A 17,071-nucleotide genomic window follows, 5' to 3' on the forward strand; every position below is an offset into this window, starting at 1 on the left:
CATACAATCCCGGTGGAAAATAAATTATTAGTTTGTGTTTTCCGTTACTAGGTTGTTGATCAGTTTTGAATGTAAGATTTTATAAAAATTGTGGTTTATAAAAATTGTAGTAAAATTTTGTTTTAAGTTTTACTCGTTTTATTTCGGTTTTATATATTAAACTTAACCGAAATTTTACTGATCGAGTTTCATATGATTAAATATCTTGATACGACGTGATAACTAATTTTTGTAAAATTTATCTAAGATCACTTCAGTACTTTAGTGATCAATCTGACGTCCGGGATTTGGTCTAAATTTCTAGGCCGGATTTCGGGTGTTACAATTATAAACAAAATGTAACATTTCCAAAATGAAACAAAAAAGCTATAATATGACAGAAAATATTATTATTTATTTATTTATTTATAATAATAAATATAGTTAAAATATTACTTGAAAAATATATTAAAAATGAATTAAAATAATTACAAATTGAGATAAAATTATCAAAAATCTCAAATATGGAAAAATGAATACTATTTTCTGTAATTTTTCCATTTTTCTTGAACATGTTTGTACAAGAGAAAATTCTAATCCAACTTGACTGTGCTCAGTATAAAAGAATGACCACCCTCTGTAATAATCTAATTAACAACTATAACAATTTCAATGGAATAAGCAGAAGACCAAAAAAGCAATGAAAGAAATGTAGACATAGGAGGTGATTTTGAGGCTAGGAGGTCGGAACAAAGGTTCCGACGTAACCAAAACCGGCGATGAAGAAGGCCATAGATTGAAGGAAAAGGAATATGAAATACCGATTCTTTCCAAATCCCATATCATAGCAGCCACAGAAGAATAGGTATGCCCCAACCCCAAGCTCTAGCAAATGGAGCCTATAATTACATACAACCATCAACCACACAATATATATGATCATCATTTAGGGAAATGTGGTTAGGGCTAATTACCTCTCTCCCATTCGGATATGAGTTCTCTTGGGAGCTTTTGCACCTGATTTAGCCTTGAGAGCATCTCCTAATTTCTCCGTAACAACCCATTCGTTCACTCGTCCGGCCTCCAATAGACCAATAAATGTTGCCTTAGTCCGATGTAGTGACATTACATTCTCGAAGAGAATCCAAAACATCACCAAATGCAATGATCTGTAACATGCATTGGACATATGCCTTAGATACGAACATTTTAAGAAACAAGTTGGGAATATTGAAATATAACCTTGGAGTTCCGACAGCATTGAGAAGGGTGATGATAGAAGGAATGTAGACTGCTCCCCATTTAGGAACTTGGACTTCGGGAACGAAAACAGTTGTCGGTAAAACGACACAGTAGAAAACAAATGTGACAATGTGAGCTACTATCTTTCGGACAAAGAAGAAACTGTATATCACATAAAACTTCTTCCATAGAGATACTTTCTGTCATAAAAAACAAAAGCAGGTTAATTACTAAAAAAATTGATTTTGATTTTATGGTTTCATTATAAGTTTGGGATTGTACCCTATTTCTTATGATTTCGATTGCCATTTTCTTGAAGAGGTTAGCAGGGCCACAGGACCATCTATGCTGTTGATACCTGTAAGCTTTGAATGTACTTGGCAATTCATTTTTCACCTAAATTAAATCAAGAATTTATACATTAATGGAATCCATTTGGTAAAAGTAGAGTAAGATTATATTTTATTACTTTTACTTAAAAATGGATAAATCTGTTAAAAATCATTCACTATACATTAGCTGAAATACACGTGGCATGCTAAGTATCATTTTTTAGTTATTATGTCTATTACGCTAAACTTTAACAATATAAAAGAATGATATTTTTAACCAAAAAGAATGATATTTTTAACCAAAAAAAAATAATTTGCTGTTTGATCTAAAGTACCGAAATTAATTTACTCATTTTTTTAGTAGAGGGTAGAAAATATAATTTGACTCTCAATACAAGTATATTTTTCCAATTAAGATCATTAACAATACCTTGAGGTTACCAACATAAACGAATTTCCAGCCTTTAAGACTAGCCCGGACAGCCAAATCCATGTCTTCCACAGTTGTTCTGTCTTTCCATCCACCAGCTTCATTCAATGCTGAAATTCTCCATACACCAGCCGTCCCTGCAACGTATGATCTAGCCTTTTACTAACCATGCATAAATATAGAAACTTTGCTTTATTTAGAGGTCTTAAAAACCATTGATGCCCTTTTATAAAGGTGGGTTTTACCATTGAAACCAAAGAAAGCATAGGTTGAAGACCCCACTTCTTGCTCCACTATGAAATGGTAGTCCAATGACATCTCTTGCATCCTTGTCATTAAGCATTCATCTGAGTTGACTGCAACACAAACCAAAACTCATAATCATTATGTTAATCCCAAACCATATAGATGTTAATCATTTCAAGGAGTTATATCTATGTTTTACTTATGATAATAATAAAAACCCATCATGATTTATTGAATAAAAAATATTGAGGGTTTAATCATATGAAAACTAAAGATCAATGCAGTATCTAGCAAATTAATCCATGGTTAATCTATCAACATCATGTGTTATATTTTTTAATGGCAAATTCACTGTTGGACATTTTGGAGGCTAGACACCGACAATTTGCTATAATAAACAATAGGTTAAAATATACTGTTAGTCCTTGTATTCAATAGAACTTGAGATTTAGTCCTGCATTCTAAAACGTATCTTGATTAGCCGACCGCCAACCTTTCTACACCTGGCAACATTCTTTTTTGGCCCAGTGATATCATCAAACCTTAATTTAAAAGGAAATATATATATTTTGTCAAGAGACACCCTCGTGACCAAAAAAGAATAGAATTAAAATGGCAGATAGGGAGGACCACCGACACACACAAAAAGAAAGGAAAGGTCCAGCAGAATGAAAGCAAAAGCGGTAAAAGTGTCATTAAGTTTCTGAATTAGAATTTGGATTTTATTTTATTTTTTTTATTTAAAAAATAAGTAGATTATTTTTATACATTATATTAAAAAGTAAATTGATCATTTTTCTATATAAAAGTTTTCATTTAATTCTACTGTTAAAAACTTATCATTGTATATTAACATAATGTACACATGATATGTCATGTGTCATTTTTTAACTATTTTATCGTGCCAATTTTTAACCGTATAAATGAATAAAATTTTTCAATAGAAATGATTAATTTATCTTTTGATTCGATGTATAGAAATTAATTACCGATTTTTAATAGAGAAATAAAATGCAATTTTACCCTAATATAATACTTTTTAGCAAGCGAAAGCTACTTAACAAATTTGAAGAATTAAAGGTGGGTACCAAATTTCCAACGTGCTTGAACGAGTGCGATTTCAGGATTGTTGATGAGGAAAGGGATGGTCCGGTATAAGAAGTCCGGTTCAGGCTGGAAATCAGCATCGAAAATGGCGACATAATCACATTGGTTCACGTAGCTATGTTTCATTCCTTCTTTCAAAGCACCTGCTTTGTATCCATTCCTGTTGTCCCTTATCTCGTACTTTATATTTATGCCTTTGCTTGCCCACCTTTTGCATTCTTGTTCCACCATGCTCTATCATAATTACATTTCAGAACCCAACATCAAAACCCCATGTTCTATATCTGTAAAAAAGGTACTTCAAAAAAATTTGAATGAGACAAAACCTTAATGGCACGATCTGTTGAATCATCGAGAACTTGAATTATGATACGATCAGCTGGCCAAGAAAGTCCACATGCAGCTCCAATGGATAGTTGATAAACCTTTATGTAATGTAAGCCACAAATGTCTCAGATAAAGTATACAAAATGAAGCAAAGTATATACAAAGACGAAGTGACGAACCTCTTTTTCATTGTACATTGGGATTTGTATGAGAACCATGGGATAAGAAGAATTACCAAGCTCAACATCATCCTTTATTGCCTCCCATTTGTACATTTTCTTTGGTTTTCGCCCTAACAACCTGAGAAACACTATGACTATTCCCATATACACCCTTTCCACGAAAAGCATTACCGACATTGCCAGACATACAACGACCACAACTTTCAAGAACGACACAAGCAGCGGCGCCTTGGTTTGTTTCCAGATCAACCCAATTTGGCCTGTCAAGGCTATCGTACCATCTTGACTCTCCATCAGGATATTCTTTAACTCTTATTATTATGGAATGCTCCTCAGATAGGAGCCTGCTTGAGAAAGTAGTCTCTATATATATGCGTGTGTGTGTGTATGGTTTGGTTTGATTATAAAGAAGAGCTTGGGGGTTTGCGAAAAGAACACGGATGTTGAGTTTGGTTTTCAAGAGGGGGTATGATTATTGCTTGTGAGTCACGTATAGGCAATGTTGTATAAGAGACAGCAAGCTGGACTTTTGTCAGTAAGTAGATCAAAAGCACTCTATTTCAGCACCACCACCCACTCCCCCTGAACCATCACAAAGCAATAAGAAAAGAAAAACTTAGATTTTGCCAATCAAGTTGTTTAAAGAAGGGAGGCCTGGAGTAGAGCTGTTGCAAGAAGAAAACACCTTTGTGTTTGTGTATATATATTATCCTTTGTGATTGCATCTCCAAAAATGTAATACACCTTTATACGGGCATTCAACATTTGTTGAGTTGAGTATACTATATTAACAAAAGTATTGAAAAGAAAAGTTGGGCCAAATTAAGAAAAAGACAGCTGATATTAGACAGGCAAAGAAATTAGACTGATTCCATCAACTCTCGTACCTTTCAAATTTAGTTTAAATTTTTAGTTTAGACATCGCTTTCAATAGCTTGGCTTTAGGTGATAGATAGATGGGAGAAACCATAGGAACTTGCTGATTTAAAAAAAAATTTAACACAAAAGTTATAATTATTTATAATTTTTTTCAATCCATAAATAGAAGAATAATTTGTTTCAATATACTTTTACGTTCTCATATATTGACAATAATACTTATATCAATCAAACTAAAACTCAATCAACTACTCTCATTAAATTTTATTCAAATTTATTCTAATATTGATTCAAATATTTCGATTATCCATTAAATATTATATAGTTATATGAATTTATTTATTATTCCAATTATAATTTTAAAACAAATAATAAGATTTTGTATTGTTTTTTGGGTTCCAATAAATAGAGTGGGATTTATATTAGAAAAACATAAAATAAAATAAAAAGTAATTAACGTGAAACACATTCCCGTTTTGAAATAATTAGATGTTTTGGTAGGTTAATTCGAAGTTTGTGATTTTGTTTTCATTGAGCAGAATTGAATGGAATAATGATGATGGGTAGGCTGTTTCAATTTTCGAGTACTGCCTATTATCAAAGTAATTTGACTGCTTTTTGGTAGGATTATATTGAAATATTCATTCCTACATATGTTTAATCACCTTTTGAATAGGAAAAAGTTAGCACATTTAGGAATCTTTTGCATTCTTAATTGCCCTCCCTTTGTATTATATATTATTAAAGAAGATGTGAGGAAAATGAATCATGGAATTCATGTTCTTATATGTTCTAATGGCGATGGCTTTCATGCATGATATCTTCCTTTACTATTTTCTTCTTCTTTTTTAATTAAGAGTTTGACTGATGATTGGTAAAGGAAGGAAATCATTTTCACTCATTTCATCCATTCACCAACAAATTAAACTCTAATCACGGAAGTTAAAAGGACATGAGATTAATCCCCTTTGGGTCTTCTGATTTGGATACTAAGATCAAATATATATATATATATATATATTTTTTTTGCTATTTTATTTGACACTATTATTGTTATTGTAATTTGGGAGGTGATTTTGAACACATTTTTTTTATTAAAGAGTTGAAGAGAGATTACAGGTGAAAGTAAGCATTATATAGTAAAAAAAAAAAGAAGATTTGAGTGTAATTATTTGTAATTATAAAAGAGTGACGTGTTTGAATAACTATTATAATTTATGAGTCTGTTTGAATTGAGTGAAATTGGAACATTCTAATTACACTCTCGAATATTTAGGGAATGATGAGAATTGGGGATAATTACGCATGTAATACAAGCCATTACTAATTATCTTATGGCTTTCCAAACACACAAATAATTTAAATTAAAAATTAGTTTTCTACAATAATAATATATTTTAATTTTAGGACATTATTTTATTTTTAAAATATAATTATATATTTATTATTCGATAAAAAATATTTTGGTAAAGAGCACATCAAGTCTAAATGTTTCACTCAATCTTTTACCTAATAGCAAATTAGGTTTAGGAAGGCTATAATATAAATTCTATATTATTTTGGGCCTATTTGGGCCGGGTGAATAATAGTAACTGAAATATTATATAATAAAAAAAGTATTTGGTTTGAAATTTGACAGCCTAGCATAAGTCAAATGCGGAATTAGGTTTATAAAACCAATTACAATCAAAGAATTACAAAGTTGGTTTAGATTTTAGATTTTGGATTTTAGATTTTAGATTTTAGATTTTAGAGTGCTAATCTAGTTACTTAAATATAAAAAGTTCTCTTGCACCATTCTCTCGGGTACAATACCATTTGAGAGAAATGAGTTAGAAACAAACACTAAAAATAGTTTGCGAACTATTTAATTTAAAACATCCAAAATTTCAAAATGTGGTTGAGAGAATATGAAATATTCTAAAAAAATATTGGTAATGTGTAAAGAAATTGAAAAAATATATATTTTTAAACAGTTACGACTTGATAAAATCAGAATCTAGCTTCTAAACGGTTACAGTTTGGCACAATCAAAATCTGATTATTGGGAGTTTTTAGGAAACTGACTTTGCAATTTTATCGTTTTGTCCCTTCAAAAAATAGTATAAATAGGATGTCATTCTCCTTATTTTTCATAAAGCACAATAAGAGAAAAACAACTTCTCTTATCCTTTTGTTATCTAAATTTTGGTGTTCTGCGAAATTATACGAAAGGGAAATTCTGTTAGGAGATTGGGTTTTAAGCGGGATCATCTGTGACCCCTCCAATCTTTCTTGGGAATTGAACCTAGTGTGGTTTCGTTAGTTTTTTTCCAGTTTATTTTCCGATCAGATTTTTAACCGACTGTTATTGTTTTTTCAGTTACCAATTGTGTTCTACCTTCTTAAGTATCCGATAAGGTCCAATAAACCTTAGACTCAGCTTGCCCTTACGACCAAATCTCAGTACCTTCTTCCATAGTGATACTTTAAGAAATAATTGGTCCCTAACACTGAATTTTATATCTTTCCTCCTTAGGTCAGCAAAGGTTTTCTATCGATTTGATGCCACTCTCAATCAATCTTGAATCATCTTAACAATATTCTCAGTCTCTTGTACCAAATCCGAACCAAATATCTTCTTTTCCCCCAACTTGGTCCAACACAGAGGTGTTTCACATTTGCGACCATACAATGCTTGCCATGCCCAAAAAATTAGGGTTAGTAGAATCGAGTATTTAAATCGGGGTTTGTGTCAAGTATAAAAAATTAGGGTTGTAAGTGAGTAATTAAAGAATTAAAATTACATATTCAGGTTTTTATTTTATTAACTAGCTTAAAACAAAATTTAATTTTGAGGTCTAATTTGAAAAAAAAAAGGATTTTATTTGATTTAAGACCTTCTTGGAAAATGGGGAAATAAGGAATGACCAAAAGGACAAAATGCCCCATTTTTTAAGTTAGTCTTCTACAAGAGAACACCCATCGTTTTCTCCTTCATCTCTCAAGCCTAACTATTCAAAAGTTTTCCAAAACCTAAAATTAGAGAGTTCTTTTAGAACCAATTCATTCTTTTGGATTTATTAATCTTACAAACACCAAAACAACCCCCAATTTCAAACGAAAAACGTGTTTTCTTCCCCAAATTCGTCATTGTTTTTCTTGAGTTCAAATCCCAAATTAGAGTTGTAGATTGTCGTTTTCATCAAATCAATGTAATATTCTAACTTTATATGGTTAAATAAAGAGTGATATTAATTCAAATCAATTTTTAAACCGATTATATTTGGATTAGATATTTTTAAAGTATGTTCGGATTGAAAAAAAAAATGGTAGATCTCGAAATATTGAGTAAACTTTTGTTTTCAAAGTTATTTTTTATTCATTCTAACCTAGTTAGAAGGTATTTCACTTCAATTTGATAGTTCATAACCAAATTTTTAAGAATCAAGTGTTTCCCCTTTTACATGTTCTTAAAAGCTTCTATTTTTCGAAAAATTTAAGATTACGTATTTAGGTGAAATTAATTGTTTAGATATGATATTGAATGTTATTTAAGATGTTTGAAATCAAAACGAAGGTTTAGAAAGGAGGTTAGGGTGTCAAAACTTCAATTTCGACAAAACTAGCTAGTTTTCGATAGTGAAAAAGGAGAGGCTTGAATTGTGTATTTCTTGCTGTTTGATTGTGTGCAAAGCTATTTCTGATGAGTTTGGAATGAGTTTGTTATGTGTGTTAAGTGTTGGGTCAACCAGGAGCCACTACGAGCAAGTCTAAAGGCAAGGAAATGCTTGTTTGAGTTTTCGGCTTGTAAGTAGAAGTGTAATTGGTGAGTGTCCGCAATCGTTACTGGTATGTGTGATTCATAGCATTAATTGAGAGCTTGTGATATGGCATATAAAATAATATTTTTAATGTGCATGCTTAGCATGCGAATCAGATTTATAATCAGTATAATGGGCATGCTTAACATGCGAATCATATCTCACTTTTAATATCAATGACATGATTTATATATCCTGCATATCATATAATGCTAATATATCACACATCACGAGTATTGGAATTTAAACATATTTTCACAATTAACATTAAATCAACATAAGCATACAATCAAAAACTGAATAGTTCGAAAATACTTACTTGTGAATCACCCTTTTTATAAGTTTAGCATCCCTTTTTAAATACGTAGTGTATTCATATTATTTCACATTATGAAGAACTTAATGTTGTTTCCATTATTAACATATATATAAATATTTTATTTAACAATGAATCACGTATGTATATTTAATATTGAGTTATACCCACATCTGATGATTAGTATTGCCTTTATATCTAAACTCCAATATTTAGTGATGACAAAATTAAACAGATCTCCCACTTGATCTAATTCGAATAATGATTTATCATTAAAATCCATTTATTAGCCTTGTCCATGAATTCAATCTCAAACTTATAAGGGAGTGAGTAGAGGACTTACTCTTATTTCGTTTCTATGAAGAAGTTCAATTGATTTCTTATGGATGAAGAGAATCCAAATAATCAAGTCAACCTTTCAAAATATCATGTAAAAATCAGTCTCAATACTCGATTATATGTAATTAAAAAATTGATATAGGTTTCCCCATTGATACTTGTGTTACTAAGATTAAGTTAGAGAGATTAAAAATCATTAGAATAACGGTTCAATGGAGGAGAATTATCTCAAGAAAAATCATTATCCAAAATAAAAAAGAATAGATTAGGACTAGAAATGATCTATGAAAATAAGAGAAAAGGAATAGAAGTTCAATTATAACTAAAGAATTGAAAAGGAAATGAAAAATGGCGAATAACAATGGCTAATGCAATGGTAGTACGACAATGCTACGATGGCAGAATGACGGCGGTATGGTGGTGGTGCCACGGTGATGAGGTGTGGAAGAGGGGGAAGTTTTAGTGATGACATAGTGGTGGTTTGGTGAGAAAATGATCGTCAATGGTAGTGATTTGGTGGCAAAAAGTAAAAGAAATGGTGGTTGAAAGAGGAATAATAGAGAAAAGTTGGAATGAAAAACAAATGGGGTTATATGGTGTCTACGTGTATGAGACAGTAATAGCATGGCAAAGGAAGGAAAAATAGCAACAAGGGGGACAAAAGCAATAAAGGTGGATCATGAAGAAACCAGTGGAGTGAAAACGGGGCTATTGGGGGAAGGTTAACTAGATAAGCAATGAAAGAATCTTCCATTGCATGGCAACTATGTGTGAACGGCACAAAGGGGTTTGACCAAGGTTTAATGTTGAAAAAATCTAAATAAATATGTAGGTGAGGGGAATTGAACATAGGATGTTAGGGAAATTAATTAAGCTCCTTACCACTAGGCTACTTACTTGCTTGCACATGAAATAACAAAATTAAAATAGAAAATATGGGGCGTGACAAATTAACTTGCAAAGATTCCTCTATGGGAGAATGTAGTACTTGCTTTGAAGTATATGAGGTCTGAAAAAGAACCTAGGTGTAACACCTTTCACCTGTATTCATTTTCAGTATAGGGTTATGAGGTATTACCAATCTATACACGTCATTTATCATACATAACTCATACATTTATACATTCATATTCAAATACCATTCAACACAATCGTATTGTCCCTTATAAGGGCCTACGAGGCCTAAAACATGCTTTAGAATTGGTTTGGGACTAAACCGATAACATATGGAAATTTTGGAAACTTAGAAAAATTTCAAACATACAAGGATTACACGCCCGTGTGAACAAGCTGTGCGCCTCACACGGCTTCAGACACGCCCGTGTCACAGGCCGTGTGAAAACAAGACATATATACTGACTTAGGTCGCACGGCTGACCACACGCCCATGTGTCTAGCCGTGTGCCCTTCGAAGTGGCCACACACGCATGTATGCCACGCCGTGTACTAGGCCATCCAAACCTGTAGGGTATACTGACTTGTACCACACGGTCGATCACACACCCGTGTGCGAGACCGTATGGAGCATACTGACTTCAAATTAATTTCAACACTAGGGGATACACAGCCGTGTAGCATGACCATGTGTCGCACACAGCTAAGGCACACACTCGTGTTTCTACTAGTGTGGACAAAAATAAGCCATTTGCAAGGCCAATTTTCCACCTTATTCATGCTTCACCTAAACAATCAAAATGGTACTAATTCATCATACAATAGGCAATCAAAATCATCATCAATATACATAATTCATATCATATCCATTTTAACAAAATCAATACTCAAGTCAATGCCAATTACCTATTCAAACACTTATATCATCAAACATTAATTCACAAGCATATAACTCCTCAAGTTAAATCATATAAGATCATTTACCAAACTCAAAATGTAACCATTTGAGCAACTATGAAACCATAACCACATTTATACCAAAACATACCAAAATAAGCCATCACTCATGGCTATTAATACAAAACAAACATATACATTTACAAGCCAACTCTCATGGCTATATTCGCAACCAATGTATCACAAGTAGCCTATACATACCATATACCATATATACACAACTCAAAAGTACCAACTTAGGTAACAAACATATACATTTACAAGCCAACTCTCATGGCTATACTCACAACCAAAGTATCACAACTAGCCTGTACATGCCATATACCATATATACACAACTCAAAAGTACCAACTTAGGTGTTTGATAGTGCGACGATGTTCCCGACGACTCCCGGGTTCGAGGTAGCTTTGATTCACTATAAAACATAGACGAATAACACAAAATAAGCTTCATAGCTTAGTAAGTTCGTAAGTGAATAACTCAATTCATCAAATATATGTAATTCAATCAATTACACATTACCAAATCATAATTATATTAACTACAAACCTTTTTCATGTCTCAAAACATGATTAAGTACCATCTCATTGAACTTTCTCTATTTAATACTTGAATAGGTTTCGTACATACCTGTCTCACCTCATACTAACCTCTTTCTCAACCACATCATTCGTTTACCAGTTGAACTATTCGGAATAGAAGTCGGATACTCAAGGATCACAATCGATAAGTACCTATACCATGGCCCGTAGCCAAATTAAGGTAAGTTATCCCGGAGTACCTATACCATGGCCCGTAGCCAAATTAAGATAACTCCTCTCTGAAATACCTATACCATGGCCCGTAGCCAAATCAAGGTATTATTCGCACCTAAAGTACCGATATCATGGCCCGAAGCCAACATAATAGCCTAATGACATGTCACTAGCATCCTAAACTATTCCTAAGGTTCAACCGGGAAGTTTCACTTGTCGATTTCATCGTTGAACACATCTATAGAGTCGTATTCACAATTCAATCATTATCCGTAATCTCATAATCACAGTTTATGCAATATCAAAGCATATAGCATACATTTATAATAAAATTATGACATACGAACTTACCTAGGGTATGAAAACGGCGGAACAAGTCAATTACTCGATAATCTTGCCTTTCCCCCGATTTAATCCTGGATTCCTCTTTTCTTGATCTTAATCAAGCTCTGTGTGTGCCGAACCCTAAATGTTCATCAATGGTTTCTTTTCTTCTTCAATATTCGGCCAAAGGGAGAAAAGATGGACAAAAATTCATTTTGTTATGTTTTAATTAACCTTTATTAACAATTTACAAAATTAACCTTAATGACATTTATTAATTACATCAAATGTCATGCCATTATCATCCACTATCGTAATAATGGTCTAGTTACCACATAAGGACCTTAACTTTAAATTTCTATAACTATTAGACACCTTTAGCTAATAGAACAACACTTTTGCATTTTACGCAATTTAGTTCTTTTTCTCAAATTGACTATTCAAACGATAAAATTAACTCACAAAATTTTCATACACATCAAATAATATGTTGTAAACACCAAAAATAATATTAAAATAATTTTTTGACATCATATTTGTGGTTCCGAAATCATTGTTTTGATTTAGTTAAAACCGGGCTATTACACAAGCTAATCTACTAATCAATGGGTTAAGTAGGAAAATAGTTCTTGATTCGTTGAGGGTGATAAATCTTAATCTCAGTGGTTGAGGAATTTATGGTGAATACCTAATTTAGTTCTTTAAGTTCAATGTGGTTAAACAAAACCATGGAAGGACTCATAGTGTACATTCTACCTATCCCTATGGCAAACAATGTACATGCATAAGGTTAAGTTCTCACTCTTAATGAATTAATATCCCAAGATTTGGGTGGTCCTATTAAGACAAACTTGATGAATTCACCAATATGTGAGGTTGATTTTATTACTTTTAATGAGTTCATATCATAGATTTTGGGTGATTATATTGAAACAGACTTGATGAATTCAACGAATTTAAATTTGAGAGGATGGGCTTAATAAATGCTCTTAATGATTTCATAGTCCTAATTCGAATGGTCTATATTAAGATAGATTTGATGAAATCACCTACGTAAGTGTGAAGGACTAGCTACCTTCTATGAGAGATATTAGGTAGTTTTTCTAGAGCACTTACCAGCATCCCGAGGTGTATTAGCTAAAATTTGTTAATCTATCGCAAAACATTAATTGAATCTAAGATTAGTTGTGTGTCATGAGTTAAACCTTATCTCAACAAGTTCAAGATTCTTTCACTTGTTAAAGAGAAGAATCATTTATTTCACTATGTACTAGTTCAAATTCACAAGATACTACTACTTCAGTGGCTAATTTCGCTATTGCTCTTCTCATGTTTTACCCTTTTTTATCATGTTTACAAAAATTATTTTACACTAGTAGGGGAATGTTGGTAATGCAAAGAAATTGAAAAAAAAAATTAAACAGTTACAATTTGACAAAATCAGAATCTTGCTTTTAAACGGTTACGATTTGAAAGAATCAGAATTTGGCTATTAAGATTTTTTAGGAAACTGACTCTGCAAATTTATCATTTTACCCCTTCAACAAATAGAATAGAAGGTCATTCTCCTCAATTTTCATAGAACACAACAAGAGAAAAACAACTTCTCTCATGCTTCTGTTTTTTAAATTTTGGTGTTCCACAAAATTAAATGAGGGGGAAATTCTGTCTAGGAGATTTGTTTTAAATGGGATCATCTGTGACACCTCCAGTCTTTCTTGGGAATTAAACCTAGTGTGGTTTCGTTGGTTTTCTTCCTGTTTATTTTCCGACCAACTGTTTTTGTTTTTTCGGTTTCAATTCTTTTCAAAAAGAGCACTACTAACTGTGTTCCACCTTTTTTATTCAAGTGTACAACTATTGAAGTATTGTGTTAACCTTGGGAGGCGATATCCACTACAGATTATGTCAATCAAGGCGAATTTACTTTTAAAGCAGTGATTATTCCATGACATAGTAATTTCTTTATTTATTTACACTCATTTTGATTTCTTGTCAACGCTAATAGTTTTATTTTTGCAGCAGTATATTTCCAATAGTTGAGACGACATTTGCTATTTTAAAAAAATTCCCATATCAACAATACCACCTCAATATAGTCTAAAAAATAAGGTCGAATCGTGCTACAATGTTGCATACTTCATAACTTCATTCATAGCTGGAATTGAGATGATCCATACTTTGAAGAGTACATGAAAAATGATCCTAATAATCTTAGTTATATAAATTCAAATATCAATTTAAATGATTAAGAAATAGGTCAAGGACCAACAATTTAATGAGTATATGTTAAATGCCATAGAGAGAATAATCCAACAAATATGGAATGTTAAAGCAATTAGATAAAATTGCATACGATACTTATTTTTCTTGTTATTTTTATTTGTAACCGTACTGATAGCTACTTTCTTGGATTACCATATTACATACAGTGGGTTAATTTTAATTTTGTTACTTTAATGAGTGAGGGGTGTTCCATTCCATGACTAAATAATTTGTGATTAAAGATGAAGAGTTAGAACTTAATTACAAATTAATTGACTTCTAATTATATATGTCTAATCGATCCTTCCACTAGTTCAATATAACTCTGCATGGATTGCTTATAAGAACCATTTTATAAATGGACGAAATGGCATGAGACATAGATTCTATGAATTATTATACACAGTAAATGCATTTTCTCGAAGCAATAAGAGACAACTTAGAAATTAATTTAATTTATTTGGATTATTATTTAATTGAATGTAATTAAATAATTGTGTCCAAAGTGAAAATTAAATTAATTAGTCATTAAATTTTATTAAATAAGACAATTAAATTTATTTACTCATAATATATAATATGATAAAATTTTTATAATTTTGATGAAATTAGAATTGTGTTGAATAATTATATGAGTTTATTTTAATTTAATTTAAAACTGGACTACACATACATTTATACCTAATACATGAAAAGCCTTAGAAAGCCCAATTAATAGGCAAATGGGCAACACACTTAGATGGTAATCCTAGTGTTTGCCACCTAGCCTACAGAGTTCTAGTAGAACTTTACTTTTCTTTTAAAATATTATTTCCCATCTCTTACTATTCTAGTAGAACTTTTGTAATTTTCCCCATATATAGTGGCTAGGAGATAACAAAAATAATAAGAAAATATATGGGGATTTTTTTGTTGAATTTTAGTGAAAACTTTATTGGGGTTATTTTCTTGGAGTTCAATAAATTCTATTTTTCATGAGTATTTGTAATATAAATTTGTGAGATTATAATTGCATCCTCTTTGGAAATTATAAATCAAATGTTTGATATTGAAATTTTCGATTTTGGATTCCCTTAGAGAAAGTCAACTTTCCCTACTAGAAAGTCTTAGTTTTCATCCTATGTTTTGTTATTAAATAGAGCCCATTCTCTAAGCATTCAAGAGTTCAACAATAGTATAGAAGATCATTCAAATTAAAACTAGAAGGATTTAGATGCTAGGTCCAATATTCAACAAATCTCCCTAACTTGAAAATACAAGTACTAAATTTTGTGAAATTTATTACTGTAAATATCACAATTAGGATCCAATTTTGTGAAAATTTCTAAAATTTATCTCTGCAAATAAAACTATTTTTCGTAACTTGTTTTTTCAACATTTACACCCCTTTTGCTAGATCACAAAAATTTGTACTTTGTATTAGATATTCACTTTGTACTTTCAACTTGGATTTTCCTCAAAATCCATTTTTTCATGCTTCTTAAGGAAGCATCACTCTTTTTTTTTTTAAAGGTAAGGAAGCATCATTCTTAAAAGGTCATGTTGATTGGAAAAATAACTTCATTCATTCAAATACATATCTCCATTCAAATGAATTTGTGCCAATAGCTAATCTATCATCTTTGGGCCATCAAATATTACATTTTGAATATTGCAAAAAGCTTTACCAATTTCACAAATTCTTAATAACAAGGATACTAGCAATGTTTACTACAATGACAACCATAAATAAAAGCAGAACTTCCATATATCATATATACAACATATTCAACAAATGTAACAATAACAATACATAGAAATTTCAATGATTTCAACGGTTCTTAATAACAAATAATCCAATAAAAATAACATCAACTTACTACAATGACAACCATAAACAATAACATAATTTCTTTATGTCATACAGAAAACAAATTTTAACAATTAGGAAAACAATAATAACATAACATTATCTCCAAAACACACTTAGAAATTTATTTTAACATTTGATTAATACAACAACAACATAACACTGGCTACAAACATTAATCCCAACTATTATACCACTAATTTATGAATTATGAAAAAAAAATCCCATTGAATGAGTTGCAGAACATTTGCACATAATGAAATTATTGCGAGAGGATTACGAAAACTTTTAAGAAAAAGTTATTTTTGAATGACTTTTTTTTTTTATCTTTCCTTTCAAATGAAAACGTACAACTTATGAAAGAGGAGAGGGGAATTGACTAGCTTAAGTATTCCTGAAGTTGACAACCACAAGTGTCGACTCCATTAAAAAAAAGCCTAAGTTTGACATATATAAAAAATAAAATTGTTGTTGCATAGGGAAATTTTAAAAAATTGTCAATGAATGTGTTTCATTATTACCAAAATGATTTATACAATATATTTATTTAACATATACAACAATGTCTACGAATATTGAAATAATCCTATAAATGTATTTCCAAAAATAAGTTTCGGAGATATTAGGAAAAAAAAAATTATGAATGCGTCGTATAATCATTGTATTTGTTGATGACTCGTACCTTTCTTTTTAAGAAATAAAGGAGAAAATTACAATAGTGAAAGGCAAATCAATCAAGACTGGAGCCCAAAATTATAAAAGCCCATAAAAAGCCCAGCCAAGAAAAAAGTGTCATTTGCCAATTTAATCCCTGCGTCTGGTCTCAAATATCCAAAATGCCGCT

At 31.2% G+C, this 17,071-nt stretch overlaps 1 protein-coding gene across 1 annotated transcript; it reads right to left on the reverse strand.

Moving 5' to 3' along the window:
- Window positions 1–458: 458 nt before the first annotated feature.
- LOC108488597 (glucomannan 4-beta-mannosyltransferase 9-like) lies at window positions 459–4,511 on the reverse strand. Its single transcript, XM_017792884.2, has 9 exons — window positions 3,843–4,511; window positions 3,663–3,761; window positions 3,318–3,570; window positions 2,229–2,339; window positions 1,984–2,120; window positions 1,504–1,617; window positions 1,222–1,421; window positions 954–1,148; window positions 459–878 (listed from the first exon to the last, which is right to left on the reverse strand). Exons 1-9 carry the CDS (start codon window positions 4,137–4,139, stop codon window positions 716–718), a joined length of 1,569 nt encoding a protein of 522 aa, XP_017648373.1. The 5' UTR covers window positions 4,140–4,511; the 3' UTR covers window positions 459–715.
- Window positions 4,512–17,071: the final 12,560 nt, after the last annotated feature.

This window comes from Gossypium arboreum, chromosome 10, assembly GCF_025698485.1.
Source record: "Gossypium arboreum isolate Shixiya-1 chromosome 10, ASM2569848v2, whole genome shotgun sequence".
Classification (NCBI taxonomy): Eukaryota; Viridiplantae; Streptophyta; class Magnoliopsida; order Malvales; family Malvaceae; genus Gossypium; species Gossypium arboreum.

Bases quoted from the DNA above. Each gene is read 5' to 3' on its own strand.
- LOC108488597 (XM_017792884.2), bottom strand. From the start codon at position 4,139: ATGGAGAGTCAAGATGGTACGATAGCCTTGACAGGCCAAATTGGGTTG. The intron at 2,340-3,317 runs GTACCCACCTTT...TTTGTGTTGCAG, and splicing joins TCAAGCACGTTGGAAATTTG to TCAACTCAGATGAATGCTTA. The intron at 1,149-1,221 runs GTTATATTTCAA...TGCATGTTACAG, and splicing joins AATGCTGTCGGAACTCCAAG to ATCATTGCATTTGGTGATGT.